The sequence below is a fragment of the Saccostrea echinata genome, unplaced genomic scaffold (genome assembly GCF_033153115.1).
Source record: "Saccostrea echinata isolate AGI-Se365-2 ecotype Australia unplaced genomic scaffold, CSIRO_AGI_Sech_v1 ptg000012l, whole genome shotgun sequence".
Classification (NCBI taxonomy): Eukaryota; Metazoa; Mollusca; class Bivalvia; order Ostreida; family Ostreidae; genus Saccostrea; species Saccostrea echinata.
This window is the reverse complement of record NW_026889761.1, coordinates 20,972,636-20,994,232: the sequence shown is the minus strand read 5'-3', so window position 1 is coordinate 20,994,232 and position 21,597 is coordinate 20,972,636. Positions and strand designations below refer to the sequence as shown.

At 33.9% G+C, this 21,597-nt stretch overlaps 2 protein-coding genes across 5 annotated transcripts in view; one reads left to right on the top strand and one right to left on the bottom strand.

Moving 5' to 3' along the window:
* Positions 1-21,270, bottom strand: part of LOC133185519 (excitatory amino acid transporter 2-like) — a 49,158-nt gene extending 27,888 nt beyond the window's left edge. Inside the window, exons 1-2 of one of the 4 annotated variants that reach the window (XM_061320798.1) lie at positions 21,221-21,270; positions 10,868-10,939 (exon numbers count right to left, since the gene is read on the bottom strand). The gene's annotated coding sequence lies outside the window, so the exon portion shown is untranslated. Of the gene's footprint in view, positions 1-6,142; positions 6,228-10,867; positions 10,940-11,071; positions 11,106-11,142; positions 11,282-21,220 lie in introns of those variants that run through there. The other 3 variants (XM_061320797.1, XM_061320799.1, XM_061320800.1) reach the window with 3 other exon arrangements.
* On the top strand, positions 1,171-3,280 carry LOC133185119 (mucin-2-like). Its single transcript, XM_061320177.1, has 3 exons — positions 1,171-1,183; positions 1,452-1,520; positions 1,908-3,280. Exons 1-3 carry the CDS (start codon positions 1,171-1,173, stop codon positions 3,278-3,280), a joined length of 1,455 nt encoding a protein of 484 aa, XP_061176161.1.
* Positions 21,271-21,597: the final 327 nt, after the last annotated feature.

Sequence of the window (21,597 nt, the reverse complement as noted above, 5' to 3'; positions counted from 1 at the left end):
CATTCAAAACCGGTAGGTAAATTATGGTCATTGGTGTCTGAAAACCACGGTCCCTGACCAACTTTTTTCAATATACACTGCTGTCCAGTTTCGAAGAAACTCATTTAAAAAAGAGGATCAAACGAGGCTCAAATATGTGTGAAATATTATTTATAAAAGTTATTTTGTGTACTATGCCGAAATAGTAGGGTTTGATACATGGATCGAGCACGGGTCGGAGGATTTGTAATAACAGGGACTTACATATAGTACAATATTCTAAATAAATTTATTAAATTCGTTATACTCTTTATACTGATTTAAGTAATATAATAAATATTATTTATAATTTTTATTTTTAGTTGAATGGGTTCTTGTAAGGTTTATTGATGATGATATTCTTAGCACTCCTCTAAGAATAGATAAAGTAATCGATGAAAATTCGGGATCGGATGGGATGGAAGCAAACCTGCAATCGGGGGATATATGTCTTGCCCCATATTCAGATGGGCATTTATATAAAGCGAAGATTCTGCTGAGAACAGGTATAACTTACAATATTTCAAATAAAAGTGTTAATTAATTTCAATTATTAAAATAAGTGTTGAAAAATGCCTTTAAAAAAGTAATTGCAAGGACCATTAATTATTTGTTACTCATTTTTAAAAAAAATTAAATTTAACATTTTTGAAAGCAGATTTTTTTTGTAGTTTTCTCACATAATTTCAAAAAAAATTTCAGTAGATGTTTTGCTGATATCATCTGGGTCAAATATAAATTAAATACAAATTTTATGACACAAAATTGTTAAGAAATTATAGTATTCTCGGACTAGTAAATTTTCTTTCATACTGAATTTTCAGCTGACAAAGAAAAGGCACTTAAAGACAGAAAAATTCTACTGACAGCCAATCCTGAGCGTGGTATGTATCAAATTATAATGTTGCCATTAATTTAGTTGGAAAAAAAAATCTTTCAGATTTGGAAGCATGACTTTTGCACAACAAGTAAACAATATCTGCTACTTATTTACATTTTGTGTCATATATTTAATATATGTAATGGGAAAACACTGTATATGTAGTATATGATGTATTCATTAAACTTATAAATAAATTATTCTAGTATACTCATTTTGAAAGTCACCTTTTTTTTAACTTCTATGCAGAGAAAAAAGGGAGCAAAAGTGGAATGAAAAAGGGTGGTACGTAACAAATTTTAGCCACTATTCAAGCTTGTATCAATCATATTTTAAGAAATGAGAAGTCAACTCAAATAAATTTTGAAAATTCAGGAACATGGGGGTAAAAAATCAAAATTTGAGTGAAATGAATTTTTAAAGAGTTCAAGTTTAAACACTGAACATATGACAGGCTACAGGATATCCAGAAATTAAAGGATTTCTTGTTTTACATTGTAAAGTGTGGTGCATAAATATCAATAATATGCCACAAGTCCTTTTTTTTTTCCAGAGAAGAAGTCATCAAAACGACCAAAAGCAGAGGAGTGCAAAGATCAAGAAAACAAAAAAACAAAAAAGGGTATGTACATTTGCTTTTAATACTTTAAACAGATTCTTAATTTTTTTAATTGAAGTTTCAAAGACCCCCATGTCAGTCATTTTCATTGTGGTTTATCTGGCCTCTATAACTGTTCATTGTCAATAATAATGAATAGAAATTATAATACTATCACTGTTTATGATTTTTAGTAACCTCCCTTTTTTTTTAATGTGAAGAACTGTAAATCACCATGTGTATTAATTATAAATCAAAGGTTACTGTTAAAATGAAAATATCTCTCGTAGACTCTCTCACAATAACATAATTTGCCCTATTGGGAAAACACTGCCAGAAACATTATATTTCTCAAAGTTGAAAAAAATTTATACATGTAGTTTGTTATTCACTTTATTATTTCTTTTGTAGAAATATTAGAGGAGAAGAAAGCGAGGGACAACTCGAGAACAGAAACGCTCTTGCATGCCCAGGACTATATTTTAAAGCATGTGAGAAATTTTGATAATAATGCCTCACCTAGTAACCAAGCTACTCCTCTCTCCTTGCAACCACCTCCCATCTCCAATTCACCAACAGCTATCATTGATAAACCTCATTCTACCCCTCAACCTAGAACTAAACCTAGCATGATTCCTTCAACCTTCTACTCCTTAGCAGCTAACACTTCTCAACCTCCTTTGAAGTCCTACCCACCAGCAGTTCCAATATCTTCTAGCTCCCAATCTACTCTTAACGCCGCCCAACTTCCTACTAACTCCTACCCATCAACAGCCAATACTACACAAACTAACATTGCTCTTCCTTCAGCTAACCCTCCAGTGATCAGTATTACTCCTTCTTCCTACCCACCTGCAACTAGTGTGACCCCTTCTTCCTACCAACCAGCAACTAGTGTTACTCCACCTTCCTTCCCACCTGTAACTAGTGTTACTCCACCTTCCTTCCCACCTGTAACTAGTGTTACTCCACCTTCCTTCCCACCTGTAACTAGTGTTACTCCACCTTCCTTCCCACCTGCATCTAGTGTTACTCCACCTTCCTTCCCACCTGCATCTAGTGTTACTCCACCTTCCTTCCCACCTGCAACTAGTGTTATTCCACCTTCCTTCCCACCTGTAACTAGTGTTACTCCTCCTTCCTGTTCACCTGCAGCTAGTGTTACTCCACCTTCCTTCCCACCTGTAACTAGTGTTACTCCTCCTTCCTGTTCACCTGCAACTAGTGTTACTCCATCTTCCTTCCCACCTGTAACTAGTGTTACTCCTCCTTCCTGTTCACCTGCAACTAATTCCACTTCAGAAACTTTCATTGCACAACCCCTTTCTTCTCCTTCATTCATTGACCAGCCTGTAGATCAGTCTCCTGCTCCTACTTCCTGTTCATTTACAGCATCCTACCCACCTACACCTAATGCTGCCAAATCATCTCCTTCCAGTTCCTATCCACCTGCATTTAACACTATTCATCCTCAGCCCCTCTACTTGCCCTCAGGCTATACATCTCACCCACCAACTGTCTATCAATCTCCATCCCCCTTGTCTAATGACTTCTCTTCTCAGCATACTAACACATCAGATGTTCTGGGAAGATCGTTGATAACTCTGAATAATGATTGCTATGAGTGCTCTGTTAGAGATGTTCAAATAGAAAGTCTAAAGCAAGCTCTCAACCAAAGCACCAAAGATAATGGAGAACTTTTGTTAAGGGTGCAGGAGTTGGAGAGGGAGAGGGGAGAGCCTGGCTCAAGTAATTATCAGAAAGAATATTTTTATGACCTTTGAGTTTGGCTCCAAACTTCATTTCATTGTAAAAATTGTTCTTGGGTATCATTTTGAAATGTGAATAATGAAAAGCAATGTTAAAAGAAGATTCATTTTAAAGTTTTTCAATTGAAAATTTATTTTTCAAATTTTATAGCACACGAGGAAAAGGAAAGTGAGGTGAGGGATCACTATACCCCCAAAAGAGGCATCATTGTTGACTGGTCAGACTATGTAAGTAAATTTGATGAAAAAATGAAATTGAATATAGATTATTTCAAAAATGTCTATATCATTAGCAAGACATTTACATCTATCAGAACAATAGATACAAATATTGGATTTCTAGGTCCAAATTAGGTATCAACAGAGTGAGGGGATATAGTAACGCAATTGTGTGTGTTTGTGAGTGGGTTAATTGTCCTGTGCAAAAAGGAAGTGACGTAATTTGCATCAGGATTGATGTCGTATGTTGCCTTGATTTAAAGATTTGCTCTTTGCAAGCTTTTTGGTGCCCTTGTTGATTTATTTATTTTCTTACGATTATAGTCTAAAGTAATTCTGGTTTCAATGAATTCTAATGAAAGTTATCTTTTGAACAGCTTCTTGTTGATATTGGAAAGGAGGCCCCTCCTAATTATGAAAGATTAGTGGAGGAGGGTGAAGTTTTGGTGCCAAGGCAGTGGCTTACAGGAATTTTAGGGAAATGCAAAGGGAAAGGCAGATCCTTTACAATTAAGAAATTCATTGATGGATTTTTTGAGCCAGAAGATTTGGTCGGTAAAACTGCTGTGACTTTTGTTCCCAAGAACAAAGTGGCTCAGTCTCTGAAAGGTAAGCAAAAATTGCTTTATTTACACAACTTTGAGTTTACCAGTCTTACAGGTTCTTCAGTATCTTTTCCTGATGAAGTATGTGCACGCATAAGAATTAAATAGTATTGCTTATTTTCTTAATATTTAAATAGGTTCACACAGATTGCAGTTTAAACATTTCTTTCTCATGATCTTTTTTAGTTTATGCTATCAAGAAGTTAGGGATGAGGGAAGCCGAGTTTAATATGGCATTTAACTCGAAAGCACAAACAGCAAAGAGGGCAATAAAATTCCGCAGACGTGAAATCCCAGAAAATTCATCAACATGTGATGTTTGAAATGATTTTGATTTAAAAACACTCAGTAAATTTTTGTCGATCCAAAGGTTGTAAATGTATTATTCTGTATTTTCTCTCTTTGTCTGTCAGTTCAAAATTTTAACATTGTCATAACATTGCTAAAATTTAATTTTTGAATTCAGTTTTTAAGGTCTCCCATCATAACTAAGAAAAAGATGTCTGATTTGTTTAAAAGCTGTGGAAGCATGGCTTTTTTGAATGATCATAAATACATTATTTAGTTTGTTTAAATAGCTCTAATGAAAATAATTTACCTGTGATGACACACATTCTTGGAAAAAATATAAACATCAGTCCATTTTATAGTCATAAGCACATTGCATTGATATGTGCAGTTGAAATTCATTGATAGGTGTGAAATTTCTTTGTTGTAAAATGTTTAATAGTTGTTGTTTACCAGAAACCCTGTGTTCATTTTGCAGGAAGACCAATTTAAATCTGTGTTATACTCGGTGATTTTTCATGCACCAAAGGTTGTGAATATTATTTTTGGTCTGTCTCGTGTATTCATTTTGAAGGAAGACCGATTTAAATTTGTGTTATACTCGGTGATTTTTTATGCACCAAAGGTTGTGAATATTATTTTTGGTTGTCTAGTGTATTCCTTTTGAAGGAAGACCAATTTAAATTTTAGTTATACTCGGTGATTTTTTATGCACCAAAGGTTGTGAATATTATTTTTGGTCCGTCTCATGTTTGATATATACAATGTAAGTGTTCCAAAAACAATTTTTTGTGTGTAGTGCTGTTCTAGTCATTTTTGAAACATTGTTTGATATAAAAAAATTTTTTTTTTTTTTTTTGTTTTTGTTTGTTTTTGTAGTGCTGTTCTTTTTGATTTATAGTTAGTGAAATTTACCTTTTATCTTAAAATTTCATAAAGAATTTTTTAAAAATACTTTAGTGTTTGTTTTTTTTTAACTAGTCACCATGTTTAGTTATTTATATGATCATTTATAGTTTGTATATGTTAACATGGCATTGTGAGCCAGTAATGTGCCACAAAAGTGTGCCACAAAGTTGCAGTTAACTCTGTGCCGGAAATGCACCACAAGTATGTGCCACAAACTTGCAGCAAACTGTACTGTACAATTAGATCTGTTTGCCGCATATGTGCCAGAACGTTGCCGCAAATGTGCAGCAAACTGTGTGCCACAAAAAAATTTGCATACGAAAAATTTACTTGCAGCAAGCTTGCCGCAAACGTTTGCCGCAACCTTGCAGCATCTTTGCAGTAAATTTGCTGCAACTATGTGCCACAAGGCTTTTATTTTGGTAAGGGCAGGTCTTCGATTTATAGAGGATCCTTCAACATAATGAAGTCCCATCAATCACCCAACAGTCCCTTTTCTCTGAAAAATGTACATTTAGGAAAAAATCTGTCCATAGACAAGCTTAGATTTTGCTAAGAAGGTGAAATTCTCTCATGCTGAGGATTGTCAGAATTGTAATGAAATACAAACCAAGATAATAGTTTATAAAATTCCTTGATTCACTTTATGCTGCACATCGTACCAAGAGAAATATCATAAAAAAATTCTGGTACTTTTCACAGATTTTTATTTTGTACCTCAAATCTTATAAAATTGATTCACAGATTTCAACTGCAAGAACACACATTCCTTTAACCACTTAAACCATTAACTTTTATATTGCACTTTAAAATCAAGGACAAGGATGTACTTATGAATCAAAGAATTACATTGCACCTCAATCTAAGACGAGAGATCCACATTGAATTCCGTGATTTACAGAGGTTACATTCACTTCTAGACTACTGCGATAATCTCTTGATCTCAGTAACTTCTCCTGACTGCAGTTCACACTATCTGAAGTTTACACGAGTTGTGAGATAGAACCCTCGAGATACATTCCAGCATCATACCAGTGTTATGCTTTATTGTTATAGTCAACTATTTTGAACGTGACATACTCTGAATACCTCCCCTGTTCCTTTGTACAGTGTTTTTACTTGTCAGGCTTAGCAGATAAAATTAATCTTGTCTCTAATAGCACACCACAGAAACTACATTTTCTTGTTCAAGGGGAATAACTCTGAATGGTTTCTCTGGTTGACAGCCCAGTGGGGATAATAAAATTTGTTGTAAAGCCATCACAACAGGATTAAATTAGTTACAATAGCTGATAGTCTCAGTGAAGTAGGTTATTCACAGATTCACAGCTAGACTGGGGTAATAAAGCAGGAAGTCTTGTAGGCCTGTCTCCCTTAATCATTATCTCCAGGTGTGAGGAAAAATTGTAATTAGTTAATTATCTCTGCTGGGAGTTGGTGCACAGAAGTCAGGGCACCTGCTGGGGACAAATCCCCAAAGTATTGACACATTTACTAGCCAGTGTGAAGAGAAAAGTTTAAGTTTGATTTGTGTCAAATGTCTGATTTGTTGAAGTGCTATCAACAATAACACAGTGACTTCTGTAGTGTCCTATGTAATCTACTACAGCTTCACCTGCACTAAAACCTTGCTTGAGAGCAATATACAGTAAAACAGTTTTAATTCAAATATTGTGTGAGTAATACTCAGAGATGTTTTTTTCAAATTTTTAAATTCAAAGGTCAAGGTCCTACAAAGGTCATGATGACACAGGACACATCATTTACCATGATACACCAACACACCAAATCTTTACGGTAAAAGAGATAAAACAGTTCAGAGTTAACAAACACAATTGCATGAAAACAACTAAAACACCTCAATGAAAACGGGTTGAGTAGGTGGGTTGGTCTAGAGATAAACTATATTTATCAAAGAGAGCATATCTGCAAACATGTAGTTCACCATCTATCTAAACAGGTCTGGGCGGCCTCCGTTTTTGGAGGATAGCTAAATTCTATATGGCGGCCAAAATTTTTACCATATATGGAAACCGCGTTGCATTGTGGGATAGTTTATCCTCCGATTTCAGAGGATAAACAGGTAATTTTCAAACACCTCATGCCTACCTTTAATCAAAAAGTGCAAGCACCAGAGTACATGCAAATGAAAGTTCAAACATTAAACTATCGATTGTATGTGGCGATTTGAGATTCTATGTCTAGATATTTTGCAATTTATTTTCAAAGTTAGCACTTTTTGCGCTCCATTATTACTGAATATTTCTTGTTATTTTGTTTTATTTTTTATGATTTTTCCCTATTTAGACAAAAAAAAGGACTTTAATATTTCTTTTATATTTTCTTTTAATTCAAAAAAAGGAAACACAAAAGGAAACGCATTTTAAGCGTATTTAAAATGCAAATATATACTCTGCCTTATAATTTAAGCAAATAAAAGTATAAATGGATTGAATGAATAATTATAAAAATAAATAAATAAATTGAATAGCATAAGTAAATAAAATAAATAATTTGACATGTTTACTAAGAAATTAACATATATTCATACAGCCATGTGTATACATAAACAAATAAAATATTACAAAGTGATGTGCTTAAGAATTATTAAATGAAAGAAATAATAAATGATTAAACTTATATTTTCAAAAAAAATTGCTTATCAAAATTTCTAAACTGCTTATCACATAATTACGGTACTGGAAAAACAGTGTAGTTATAACTGTATAATTAACCTCAGTCACAGGCAGGTAAGTGCAATATTTGTTTTCCAAGCTGTATACTGAATAACTAATTGACGGCAATTACAAAAATATAGTTATATTGATTTAATATCTGGAATTATCCATCATCATCATATGAAATTGTACCTTTTATTTGTTTTGATTTCGAAATCAGCATATGGTTCATAAATGCAAAAGTTGTTGTTATTTGTTTGGTTTAGAGTTAACTGCCCTTAGTTTTGAAAATTCCAGTAGGCGGCAAGACCGCTATCCTCTGTTTTCAGAGGATAAAATCTATCCTCCAAAAACAGAGGCTGCCTAGACCTGCTAAATGAGATATATGATTTAGCAAAGAAAACCACTACCAACATATATCTCACAATGTGTGAATGAGATAAGCAAAAGACAACTCTGCCAACATACATATCGCAATATGGTAATGAGATATAAAAAACCAACATATGTCTCACAATCTGTTAATGAGATAACACTACCAACATACATCTCATGATCTAGTAATGAGATAAAGGAAAGGGCACCACTACCAACATACATCTCACGATTTGGTAATGAGATAAAACAAAGGACACCACTTTCAATGTTAACATACATCTCAAAATTTGGTAATGAGATAACACTACCAACATACATCTCACAATCTCGTAATGAGATATAACAAAGGACACCACTTCCAACATACATCTCACAATCTGGTAATGAGATAACACTACCAATATATATCTCACAATCTGGGAAAGGGATATCACAACCAACATATATCTCAATCTAGTAATGAGATTCCACTACCAACATACATCTCACAGTGCAATGATGAGATATAACAATTGGAGGTCACTGATAGTTTTTCTCACAATCTTCTAAAATTCTGATTTATTTATTTACATGAAAAAAATATCCATACAAATACATTACTAGAGAGATTACGAGTTTTATGATAGATTATCACTGTTATTTTGCCTTATGCTTTAGAGGGTCCTCTCAAAAATCTACAACAGCAGGGTCCTTCTTGATGGAAACAGCATGTTTTTTTTCTGCCTGTCAAAATGCTGTGTGCTGGTTTTAATCTAGAACAGCTCTAGGATTACTCTGTGATTACTGAGGTTAATACCTGTATAAAATCTTCAACATTGTATCTGCATAATAACTGCATCACATCTGATATTTCTCAAAAGTTATGTGAAATTGTCTAAAACTCTGCAAGGGGTGTATTACTTTCCCAGACCACCTCTTACAGAAGATGCTTGTATAAAATACAATAAGAAGTTATGACCCATTCTGGGTTTGAACTTACATCATATAGTTGTAAGGCAGCATGACTGACCTACTGTGGCTAACATATAAGACTGAGTTCAGTGCCATACTATACAGCTGAACATGGATATCTCAAATACCATGTATATGTCAAAGTGATTTGAAAGTCCCAAGCCTTTTTTCTTTAAGTATTTTACCCTCAGTATCTTGAACCCACGGATATCTTGAAGTTTTTTTCTTAGTCCAATAGAGTTTGAGATAACAAGGTTTGACTGTATATTAAGTACACAGGGCTTTGAAACTTTCACCACCTCTCTCTGTAGAGAATACCAGTCACAATTTGACAGCACTATGGCTGTCCACTGTTTACAAACTTAGCGGTCTGTATCCCCCTCATTCAGATTTGTTATCATCAGATAGAATCTTGTTAATTCTCTTTACAATATACTTCATGTTTTTATTGACAACTTTGATTTATAAAAGACTGTGAGCATCAATGTGACCTGAACACCTCTCAGTGTCTACAATGTTTCCTTCAATACATTCTGTCAATGACCTTTGTTCAAAGTCTCCAAACAGGATCTTCACTTAGAAAACTTCTGACACTACTGCTTAAATCCTGAATGCTCAGGAAACCCATTTCTATCTCTGCTTAAACAAAACCACATGGGAGTTGCCATAAGGCACCAAATATTTCAAGTCTGACATCCCTCCTAAAACTGTAGGAAAGGTCAGCATTACAATCATCTGACATTGTCAATGAGAGTTTTATTCTGGTCCCAGGGACCCTCACAAATTATAAATGTAAAGTGATTGAAGTCTGCAATTTAGCTTCAATCTATAAAAAGGTCACAGCTAGTTCATCTCAAATTAACTTCTTACCATTTTGTGTAAAATTAAAATAAAACCAATGATTATATATCCATTTCAATGAAGAATTAGTTTATAATCTACAGTTTATCTGAGAAAAATTGAGAACATAACATATTTATAGTTTCTCTGTTCCATTGTTGACAAAAATGCCTCTTCTGGCCAGAATATAGAATTTTAATGACAGAAGTAAGTAAACTGAGAGCCATTTTAGCATCCACTGGACAAATGATCACATACAGGGTTTCTCAAAGTTTATAATGCAGAACTGGTTACATTTTGAAATATCTAAATTCAATATACACTTGTCTAACTCAATCATTCATTTTTAAAAATTATTCAAATGTAAAATCACTCTTTATCTCCTGCAGGACATAACAAGTGAACTGATAAGCTTAAAAACATTTAAAATTGAATACTGAGTCATAACTTCAAAATGTGTAACATCCCCGACTCCAAAATCCATGGACAACATGGGACAGACTGGGTTGTTTCTGTTGTGTTTTTAAACAGTGATTATTTGTCAGATAATTTATGCATTTATGCTTTGAGTGCACATCTGCTGAAAAAAAACAAACCCTGTCATGAATAAAATTTATGATCAAGTGTATAACGATTGCATCACTGAATTTGAAAATAATCAAAACAATTTATAATGATCTCAATCTTCTCTTGTTTCTGGGTTAAATTGGCTGTTAAAGTAAGACTTTGTTTACCTGATTGTGGAAAATAATCCCTGGCTAATAGATCCAGAAAGTTTTTGTGGTCCCACTTGTCTTAATCCAACACTGAAAAAAATGAAAGTAATCATTTAAATCAAAACTCTTTTAAATGCAGTGCCAGTGTCTATCAGCAGCAGATCTCTAAAATCAATACCACATCACTGAAACTCCACAAAATGCAACAGAAAATCACTATACCATGAGAAAAAGCTATATGAAACTGCACCACTAGCTTGTGAAAAATCTCCAATTACAATTGGAAAACTAACCATGCGTGGCCAGAAGAAATTGCGCCCTCTCTCACACATTTATAATGGAGGTATAATGGGGGACCATGACAATGCAGGAAAAAATTTCCCAGATAAATATTTGCTCAGAGCTTCTGTTGGGAAGTCATGTGAGTGAAGCACCCCCCTCTACTGGTGAGGAGCAAACAAATATTAGACAGGACAAGGGTAAACAGAATTAAGGAAGCTGCTCATATTGTTTCTGTAGAGATAAAACTGTTGATGCATTTGTCAGAAAACTCACTATAGTGTTATGATAAGGCAATGCCCTAATGCATATCACAGCTGCATGCTCCCTTTGTAATATTGAGGTATTATCACACTGTCAATCAATCAAAGTCCATGAATTAATTGATAGCAATGAATTGATATTTTGCACCATAAAATACTTATTACAACAAACATGTTTAACTTGTGATGCCCCATTCACAATTCAAGTCTTTTAATCAACTTCAGGTGAATGAGTTGAGATCAATCCAGTTAACTTCTACATCAGGGTCTAAATAGAACTTACAATAATACTGCAATCTCTAAATCAGTTGTAACCTGAATCTACACTATGTGAAGATGCTTATCTTGCTTGTTGAGGTGAAATGTTCATTAGATGAGGATTTTTTCAAGAATCAACCTTAAACATTGAAAATGGTCCTTAAGCAGTCAAAAGTGTGAAAAATTAATGGCTAAATAACAGACAGATAACAGACAGATATAAATGATTAATGATAGGTATATTTCTGATCAGCAGGTGAGTTATATTAAATGAGTTACATTAAATGATACAAGGTACATTTTTATATAAAACTAGAAATATGTCCATGGGACATGAATGCCCTGCCCTGGGTTCATTAGCAATGCAACATGAAAAGAAATCTACCTTGCTTCTTTGTTAAAGGTAAGGGTAAATGAGGAAAAGAAAGGTCAAGGTCATAGGGAAGGTTAAGGTCAGAAAATTATGGCACAGTTGAATTGCATTTTGTAATAGTGTATGAAGTTTGATAAAAATATCTTGAATAGTTTCTTTGAAACTAAGTTTTAAACACAACAAATAGTAAAGTCAAAGGTCATAGGGAAGGTCAAGGTAAAAAAAAAAGGACACAGTTGATATTAAAGTTTTCACCAATATGTGTGTGTTAAGATAAAAATATTGTGAATAGTTTCTTTGAACTTGAGTTCACAAATTGAAGAAAAGCAAGGTCAATTTCATAGTGATATCGAAGGTCATGATCCAAAAAATGTTGCAATTGAAAAGCTCTTGATCAACAAAATGTTTATGCATATGAAGTTTGATAAATATATCTTGAAAAGTTCCTCTGAAACTGCAGAGCTTAATGCAAATTTAAGAAAAGTGAGGTCAAGATCAATGGGATGGTCAAGGTCTTTTTTATGCAGTTGATAGCTATCATTTATATTTATCAGCATATAAAATTTGAAAAAAAAAATATCTTGAATAGTTTCTTTGCAACTGAGCTAAATAAAAAGGGTGACAGCAAGATGGAAGGATGGAAGACGGAAATGACAAACAATAAATGCCGTGGCCATATTCATGGCAGGGTAGATTAAAAAATATATATATATAATATATATAAATAAAAATATTGCAAACATCTATTATTTTATATAAACAAAATCTCAATTTACGTACATTTGAATTATTCCATTAATGCAAATAAATAAAAGAAATTTGATGCAGGAAGATTTACAACTGTGTGTTTGCATTGTCCATTTGAAGTGAAAGTAATAGTCTCCTTTGTACCAGTATGTTTAAGTAACAAAGCAGTCATCTTCAACCTATCAAAATCAACAATAGAACCATTCACCACAATGTGCATACTGCCCTCAGCAACACATTATGTAGCAGCATTATTCTGTTTTTTGATCTATTAAATGCAATGTGATGAAATCTATTATTTTACAGAATGTAATACTGGATCTAAGATCTCAACAAACAGCATGTAGCAGCATTAGGCAGTATTACCCTGTTTTTGATCTCTAATGCAATATGTGATAAAAAAATTAAGTTATTTTGCAGAATGCAATACTGGATCTATGATCTCAACAAACAGCATTACAGCATGTAGCAGCATGAGGCAGCATTACCCTGTTTTAGATCTATAATGCAATCTGATGAAATCTACTGGTTGTTATTTTGCAGAATGCAATACTTAACGATCTTAATGATCTCCATCCATTGTAGATGTTCACAACTGTTTTTTTTTTTTGTCATTCTATTTCTGGAAACCAATCCAGATTAATGCTGAACACAGCTGGTATCTGCCTGGTTATCACTCGAAAAAGGTGAACAAACTCCTCCAGTAGCCTTTGACAGAAAAAGCAAATGGAGAGTCCAGGTTTTATGCCCAACTCTAGAATCTGCCATCTGTGAATGAAGGGACTTCTTAGGACCAAACTAAATGAGGGAACTAATTCAAAGTTAATAATCTCTAGTAAGGAGAATTATTACAGCCCAAATCTGATTAGTCGTCCCCAAATGTTCTCCCTCAGGCACGGAGAAGTGAGTTTTTATTTCTTCCAGAAAAAATATCGATAGTTTTGTGTGTCCTCTTGCTTAGTAATGGAGTGTTAGCTATGCTTCCTATATATAATGTATGATCCGCACAGATCTCGCACTGCTTTACAAAATTCGCCTTTATTATAGAGTTATCGGCTTAGATTTAATGAGTTTTACACTCAAGGATTTCCAAAACTAATTATATCCATTTTTTATTTAGGGAAGTGGTTATATCTACTTAGAAATATAAAAAAAGAACCCCCAAAATTTATTTTGATATATTTTTCAAAAACAATAATAATGTTGCTCTTCATCAAACTAATCCAATCTGACATTGCTTACATGAACCAATGTCAAATCAAAAATTCTATAACAATTAAAATGTCAAAATAATTCTGACATTTGAGCTTTTGTCCAGTTACTTCTACTCCATCCATCTTCATATACCAGAAAGATCATATAAACCTGAGCAGATTAATTAACCTTGTCACAGGACAGTGTTATGAAGGTCAAGGTCAGTCACCATATTTCACAATTAGACAAGTCATTTACCTAAACGATGGATATATCCATGTTAATAAGAGCACAATAGACAATTCTGGTGGATCAAACTCCTGAGGATTAAAACCTGGCAAAAAACACAGCATTAGAAAAACGTGTGCAATTAATTTATACATGCAGAGTAATCAACATCTTAGGATTAAATACTTATTCTTTTCTGCATCTCATTTGTAAATTGTCATACTTCATATATTGCTTTCTACAACATAAAATTTGACCTTATTATTAAAAGTATGAAAGAGAGCAAAAGTAGATACTTGAACTACCAATGCTAAAGTCAGCGTAAATTCTAATAGTCCAAAAAGGAAAGGAGGAAAAAAATGACATTCATTCATTTTATAATAGACCTCTTTGTTGTAAATACACAGTCCATAAAATTGGAGAGATTTATGTCTTAAATTATGGTAACATTGCTGTGGTTTCTTATGTACATGTCTGAACAAACTGTAGATGCGATTATACAAGTATGCGATTACAATCCTTTTTGCTGGAGCAAAGCAAATTACTTCACAAGATGTTATCTCCCGAAAGGCATAAATATCTCTTATGTTCTCTCTGTACTGCATCAAAATGGGAACTATAAGGCTTCAATTTTTTTTTCAAGTGTTGTTTTTGAAAAATGCAAAGTTAACCCCCCCTCTCCCGCCATTCATATAAACATGCCAAAAACTATGTATGATGATTATACATATACCACTTTCAAATCTGAAAAATGTTTTAATTTTGATAATGTTTTAATTCACAATTGCCCTTAGGTGTTCATGGTGTAAGACATGCCAGCTTTTGATTGTAGCAATATTGGTCAAGAAGAAAGCCTTTTCCTAGTCAGTGACTAGTACAAATGAGATACACCAACCATACACAGCATTCAATCATAATACAGGGACTCTAATCATCATAAATCATATCTCGGTCTTCATATATCACTAGACACAAAATTAATACTGATACATTATATACTGGTAAAGTGGTATAAATCTTACACAGATTATCCTACTGAACAAAATGTGGAATAATTGAATCAAAATTAATTATATTATTGAACCTTATCCTTCATTTTCTCCTAGATTTGACAAATCAGTAGTCTGACAGCGGGAATAAATTCACTGTCCATTATGTGGGGACAGGACATGAGGATATATATTATCATGGCAGACTGCTCCAGTAATAATTGGTGTACGATTTATGTCTGGTGATTATAGAGCAGAATTAGGAGTAGATATCTTTTAGCACTATTCACACATGATGAAAAAAAACCCCAGAATTGTTACAACCTACTTTTAAAGTACAATCGTAGATGTCTAGGTTGTGAACTTCATTATTACAGTCAAATCTTGATATCTCAAAATCAGCAGAACTAAAAATCCAGAATATCTAGGGGTTCACGATACAGAAGTTAAGATGAGATACTCACTTTGACATATACCTAGTATCTGACATATTAGTGTAGGGATATTAAAATTAAACTAAATACTAAAATACTAGGCTTAAAATTCAAATGTCACTGGTACTAATATAAGCATTAACAATTCTTATTTCTTGCTGTATCTCTGAAACAAGGCACTTGCAAGTAATCTGACATTAACTGTAATGGGTGGATTAAAGCTTTTTAAATGTCTTAAATAAACATATGTAATCAAAGATTACGAAGTTCACCTCGACAAATGTTATCCATAAGTAAGGCACATCTCACACCATTTTTTTCCTAGTTTGTGTGCATCCTGAAATCAATATCCATGCAAGTTTGATTTAAGTAGGACATATAATTACTTAGAAATGAACCTGTTCTAAAAACTTTTACCTTTTCACTCATCCATAAAATGTAGGTTAATTCCAACATCTGAAGACCCAGCATCCGAAGCAGACTAGGTATCCCTAGATGCATCATCCATGCAAGTTTGGTACAGGTTACGTGTTATATTTCCTGAGAATAGACCTGTTTTAAAAACATTAATCTGGTCATTCATCTGGAAAATTTAGGGCAGATCCAGCATCCGAGGCAAGTCTGGTAGTGTCCAGCCCTAGATGCATCAACCATGCAAGTTTGGTCCAGATAGGTCTTTTAGTTTCTTGGGAATGGACCTGCTCCAAAACATTAACCTGGTCACTCATCTGGAAAATCTAGGTAAGATCCAGCATCCGAAGCAAGTCTGTTATTGTCCATCCCTAGCCTAAGATGCATCATTCATGCAAGTTTGGTCCAGGTAGGTCTAATAGTTACTTAGAAATGGACTTGCTCCTAGAACTTAAACCGAGATGCCGACGCTAACACCGCTGGGGGTATAGCATAAGCTCATCCGGACTTTGTCGAGGTGAGCTAAAAAAAAAAGATGTATTAGACTGAGGATTTGACTTCATCATTTTTTTAATAGTTCAAAACATTTTATAAGTTTAATTACTGAAATCCCTCACTAAAAGTCTGGTTCTTTAGTCTTGTTAGAATACCTCTAACTTCTCAATTGTGGAATTATTTCTACCTGAAGAAAAATGAAAAAACTAAAGATTTGGCAGAATAGACTACTTTTTTCCCTTCATTTCACACACCCTTTTAAAATATCCTTCTATGCTAGTAACTTGTTTTTTTTCTATCCCTTCCCCTGTACAGTAATGCATGCATAATCTGGATATTGTGTTTTCTGAAATCTTGTCTTATATGATCTAATCTTTAAATCCCTTTCAGTAAATTTAAATGTCTGATCTAATTTAGAATGTTGTGTAATCTGGCCAATTCTTTGGAACCAGTGGTGTCAAGATAAGACAAGCTCTACTGTACTTGTTTTCCTGCACCGAGAAGCCACTCCCCCTTCCCAAACATATGTTTTCCTGCACTGAGATGTCACTGCTTCCCCTGTATTTGTTTTCCTGCACTGAGATTCCACACCTCCCCCTGTATTTATTTTCCTGCCATCCCCCCTTCCCCCTTACTTGTTTTCCTGCACCAAGATGTCACTCCCCCCATATATACATGTATCAATTTTCCTGCAATGAGATATCGCCCCTCCCCTCCCCCTGTACTTGTTTTCCTGCACTAAGATTACATCTTCCTGTACTTGTTTTCCCGCAAAAAAATGCCCCCCCCCCATTATATACATGTATAATTTTTTTGCAATGAGATTCCATCCCTCCCCCTGTACTTGTTTCCCTGCACTAAGATTCTACTCCTCCCCCTGTACATGCTCCTCTCCCTGTGATGCAAATTTTTTCCCTCACTGAGATATCACCCCTCCCCCTGTACATGTTTTCCTGCACTGAAATTCCACCTCTTCCCCTGTACTTTTTTCCAGCACTGAGATGTCACCCCTTCCTTTCCCCCATACTTGTTTTCTTGCACTGTGATGCCTCTCCTCCCCCCTGTGCACCTGCCTAACCTTCACTGTGTCTGATGTAATCTATCACGGTCCTCCATCTCTTCAGGATCAGGCTCTCACTGTCTCCTCTCATTCATCTTTCTCTTTAACCAGTAATTTTTCATCTCAAACATTCCCTCTAGAAGCTCTCGGAGCTCTGTATTGGCTCCATGCAGATGCTTTCTTCAGTTTTCCATCTCAGTGACACATCCAGCAATATAACAAATGGCTCCACTATGTCATTTAGACACATTGCAGTGTATGGAAAAGGAAACTAGTGTGGGTTGATTATGATTTATATAGTCCCTTGTCATTGATTTCTCACTTTTCTTCGATTGCAAGCAACCCTTTTTTCTTTCAGGAAACCAATTCATGTCAAAATGGCATGAGTTAATTAAACCATTCTTTTTTTAGGACTGTCCATTCTGAACTGTACCTATGAAATACTGCAGTAAATAGTACACAGTTTACCAATGATCCTGGTCAGGGCACCATTTACATTTCAAAGGAAACAAGTACCCATCATTTTTACATTCTTACTCAAAGTATCAGAACATATTACTAGTATGCAATGAATATTCAATTCATTAAGAAAATACAAAAAAATCATCATTTTCAAATATAGAAATTTCATAATCTTTTCACAAAGATATCTCTCTTATCAGACATTAAAACCACAATCATGTATTGTTTTTGAAACAGTCAATGTCCAACTTATCCCTGGCTTAGTTCCTGAATACTAAACCTAGAACTCATTCACTAATTCTATAGAGGGTGCACATTGCATAGCATCCTCTCATATCATTGTTGCAAGATAATCTATTCAGTAGCCACTGGTATGTGCATCAGTTTGTGCATGTCAATGCCTAGTCCTTAACAGAATATGGACACAATATGAACTTTTATTCTGAATCTTGCTGCAGAGGTGACAGGCTTGTAGGAATATTGGTACAAGCATATTCCTTTGGGTATCAAAAGGTCAAAGGTCAAGGTCAATGTTAAGATATGTGGTCATCAAATATAGAGCACCATTTGATCTAACATTCTAAAGAAATCATTCCTATTTGAGTATTCAGTTATCACACAAGGTCAAAATTCATGTAGTATTGTAACAGTGATGTGGGCAGAATATGTTGAGTACAATTGACCCCTCAGTCTCAAACTTGCTTAAGAGGTGGTAAAGAACAGTGAAAGTGGGCCTATACATTTGAGGATCAAAGTTCAAAGTCAAAGAATGTGATAGCTTTCAACTAAGTTGTGACACAATTCAAAAAATTACTTGACTTTAGTGTCACACACAGAAATGCAGAGTGTCTAGCCTAAGTCTACTGATTGCAAGTTGTGAACACTATTTCAATTTGTGTGAAAAAGTGTATTCTTTGAAAGGAAATGCACTGCTTTGGGAGTGCCTTGATATAATCTTGCAAAATGATTGTCAGCTAGGTATCTAGTTGTGGAAATGAAAAAAAATTTAATAATGTAATGCATTTTCAGTATATTACAACTTCCCTCATCTGCAGCATTTCACAATTTGAGCAGAAAACACAGAGCTCTTTTGAACCAAAGGCATCAAATGCCTGCTGGACGTACAAGTAAAAAAATCCTAAAATAACAATTGCAATTTAACATATGACCAATCTGAGCCATACATGAAAATTTTTAAAGAATGAATGAATTTAATGGATTTTTGCCTCCTCCCTGAGGGCCCAGATGGGCAGTAACATCACTTTTGTTCCTATCTACTGAAAGATGATATATTCCAAAATTGGTAGAAAATGGTTCAGCAATTTCTGAGAAGATGTTCAAAAGTTTATAACCAATGGAACAACAACAGACAATTAAGGAGGCTGGGGGGTCAACAAATTAACCACAAATTTAAACCACCAGATTTAACTTAATTTTTTAGATATGATATCTTAAGCTGTCAACTATCATTTGGCAAAGAAAAATTTCAAAAATTTTAGTTTTAAAATTTGATCATTTTCTATATCTTCATATGGAGCTCTTCTTCTAAAGGAGATCAATATAGTCTAAAAATGGCCACAACCCCCCAGCCTCTTTAAGTGTGAAAAATGTGTACTTAAGGACATACGCAACGTAGTTTGAACTTTATTGTCTTTTTCCCTGGAGTTGAAGAGTTCCAATACTTAAAGGAACTGCATGCTACATTTTAATGTCTATATATGCTATTGAACACTTCTTCTAAAACAAGTTTGGATAAACAAAACATCTAGAATATATGTTTAGTAATTTTTGTATATTTTTCTTTGAGTTATACAAGAATTTTCATCAATTGATATCTTTTCAAAACCCCTGGTAAAGCATGCTGATTTTTTGTCTACGAACATCTGATGGCACTATAATCTTAAATTAAGAATATCTTGAAAAATTATCAGTAGGTAAGGTACGTTGCGTATGTCCTTAAATTAAAGTTCATCTGTAAACCAGAGTGAAACTGCTATAGGATCATCCTGTGGACTCTATGAGAACAGTTGTCAATTTGTAATATCAGCTAGGACATGATGGGATATAATAAATAACAATTTGTACCAGGTTTCAATAGTGCTTGCTGCAATTTGGATAAATGCTGTACTAATCTCACTTCAAATTATCAATGAATGTCTCAGTGGTTACTGAGTGTAACACAATCCAAAAATAACACAGGGTTGAAACTTATCAGATGATACCATATCTATCTACAGTTAAAAGTTTATTATATCACAAAGAAATTATTGTTGGAATTACCATTAATATTGAACTTTGAATTTCAAAGCTAAGAGTTTTGAAATTAAAAAAAAAGAAAACCTAAACAAACAGTAAGAATAATGAGTTCTTCATGTCAATCAGCTGATACAGCGGAAGAGGGACTACAAAGGGAAATAACCCATAATGATTCTCAGACTTTAATCAATGCCTTTTTTAAATAGATTCTTTTTTTTTTTTTACAAGACCCTTTATCAAACTTAAGAACACTCACACTTTAGACCCCCCCCCCCCTTTTCACTGGTGCTTGTTTAATTATAAATTTCAAACAAGAGAGTGCAGAGTGTTTAAATGGTGCCTTTATACTTTTCATGTACAGGAGCAAAACATAAAATTAAAGTCTATGCCATATGTCCTTTTTCCATTTAATTATATACACCTTCAGTTGCAAGACACTTTGAAAAGACTCCCAGCCCGGCACAATTTCTAAAAATTTTAAATTTCATATCAAAGATAGCAGTACATTTAAGTTAATCTTAACCCACCTTTTTCATGCATTCCTCAGTTAACTGTCATTACATAATTATCAATGTCCAAAGTTAAAAAAACAGATTTGAAAAACAGAATGTTCGGCTCAGTGCAACCAAATGCATGAATGCACGTAAAACTTTTGGTGGCATACAAAAACCACATTCAGATCAATGTTTGCTTTACCATGTTCTATCTTTTAAATTAAAATAAATATCTGTTTTATGCAAATCAAATAGCAGACATTATCCAAGGTTTTTTAAAAAAAACAACCCACGCAAAATCAATATTTCAAAGGGAACAAATTCAACTTTCATCCATGCAAAGTCTTTTTTTCCTTTCTAAAACATTACAACACATACTCAAATTATCATTTTTTTTATATATATAAGTTTAGATAGTCATCTCTTACCTCTTCGAGATCTCGGAAAAAAGTTCTGCAGCTCTCACCAAAGGTAAACACACAGGACAGGTGACTTAAACAGGTAAACAAATGACAGGTGAGAGCTACACAACAAGTAGAAAACAAATTAACATTACATGCTGGGTCCTATTTTCTAGTAGTTACAGCAACAATATGTCAGTAGTACAGGGATTTTTATGATGAAATTAGAAGCTTGTGACAATAGAAATGGGGACATCTAACACACAATCTCAGAATAAACCGAGAGAAAAAATGTTTACACAGTTAGTGAGCACTTCTGACATTTCTCTTTCTCCTGCTTTCATTAATTATTGAAGTCACAATTACAATAAAGTGTTAATCAGTTCATTAAAATTCCAGTTCTG

Excerpts from the sequence above, each read along its gene's own strand:
- LOC133185119 (XM_061320177.1), top strand. Across the intron at positions 1,521-1,907 it reads AAACAAAAAAACAAAAAAGG|AAATATTAGAGGAGAAGAAA; the intron begins GTATGTACATTT and ends TTTCTTTTGTAG.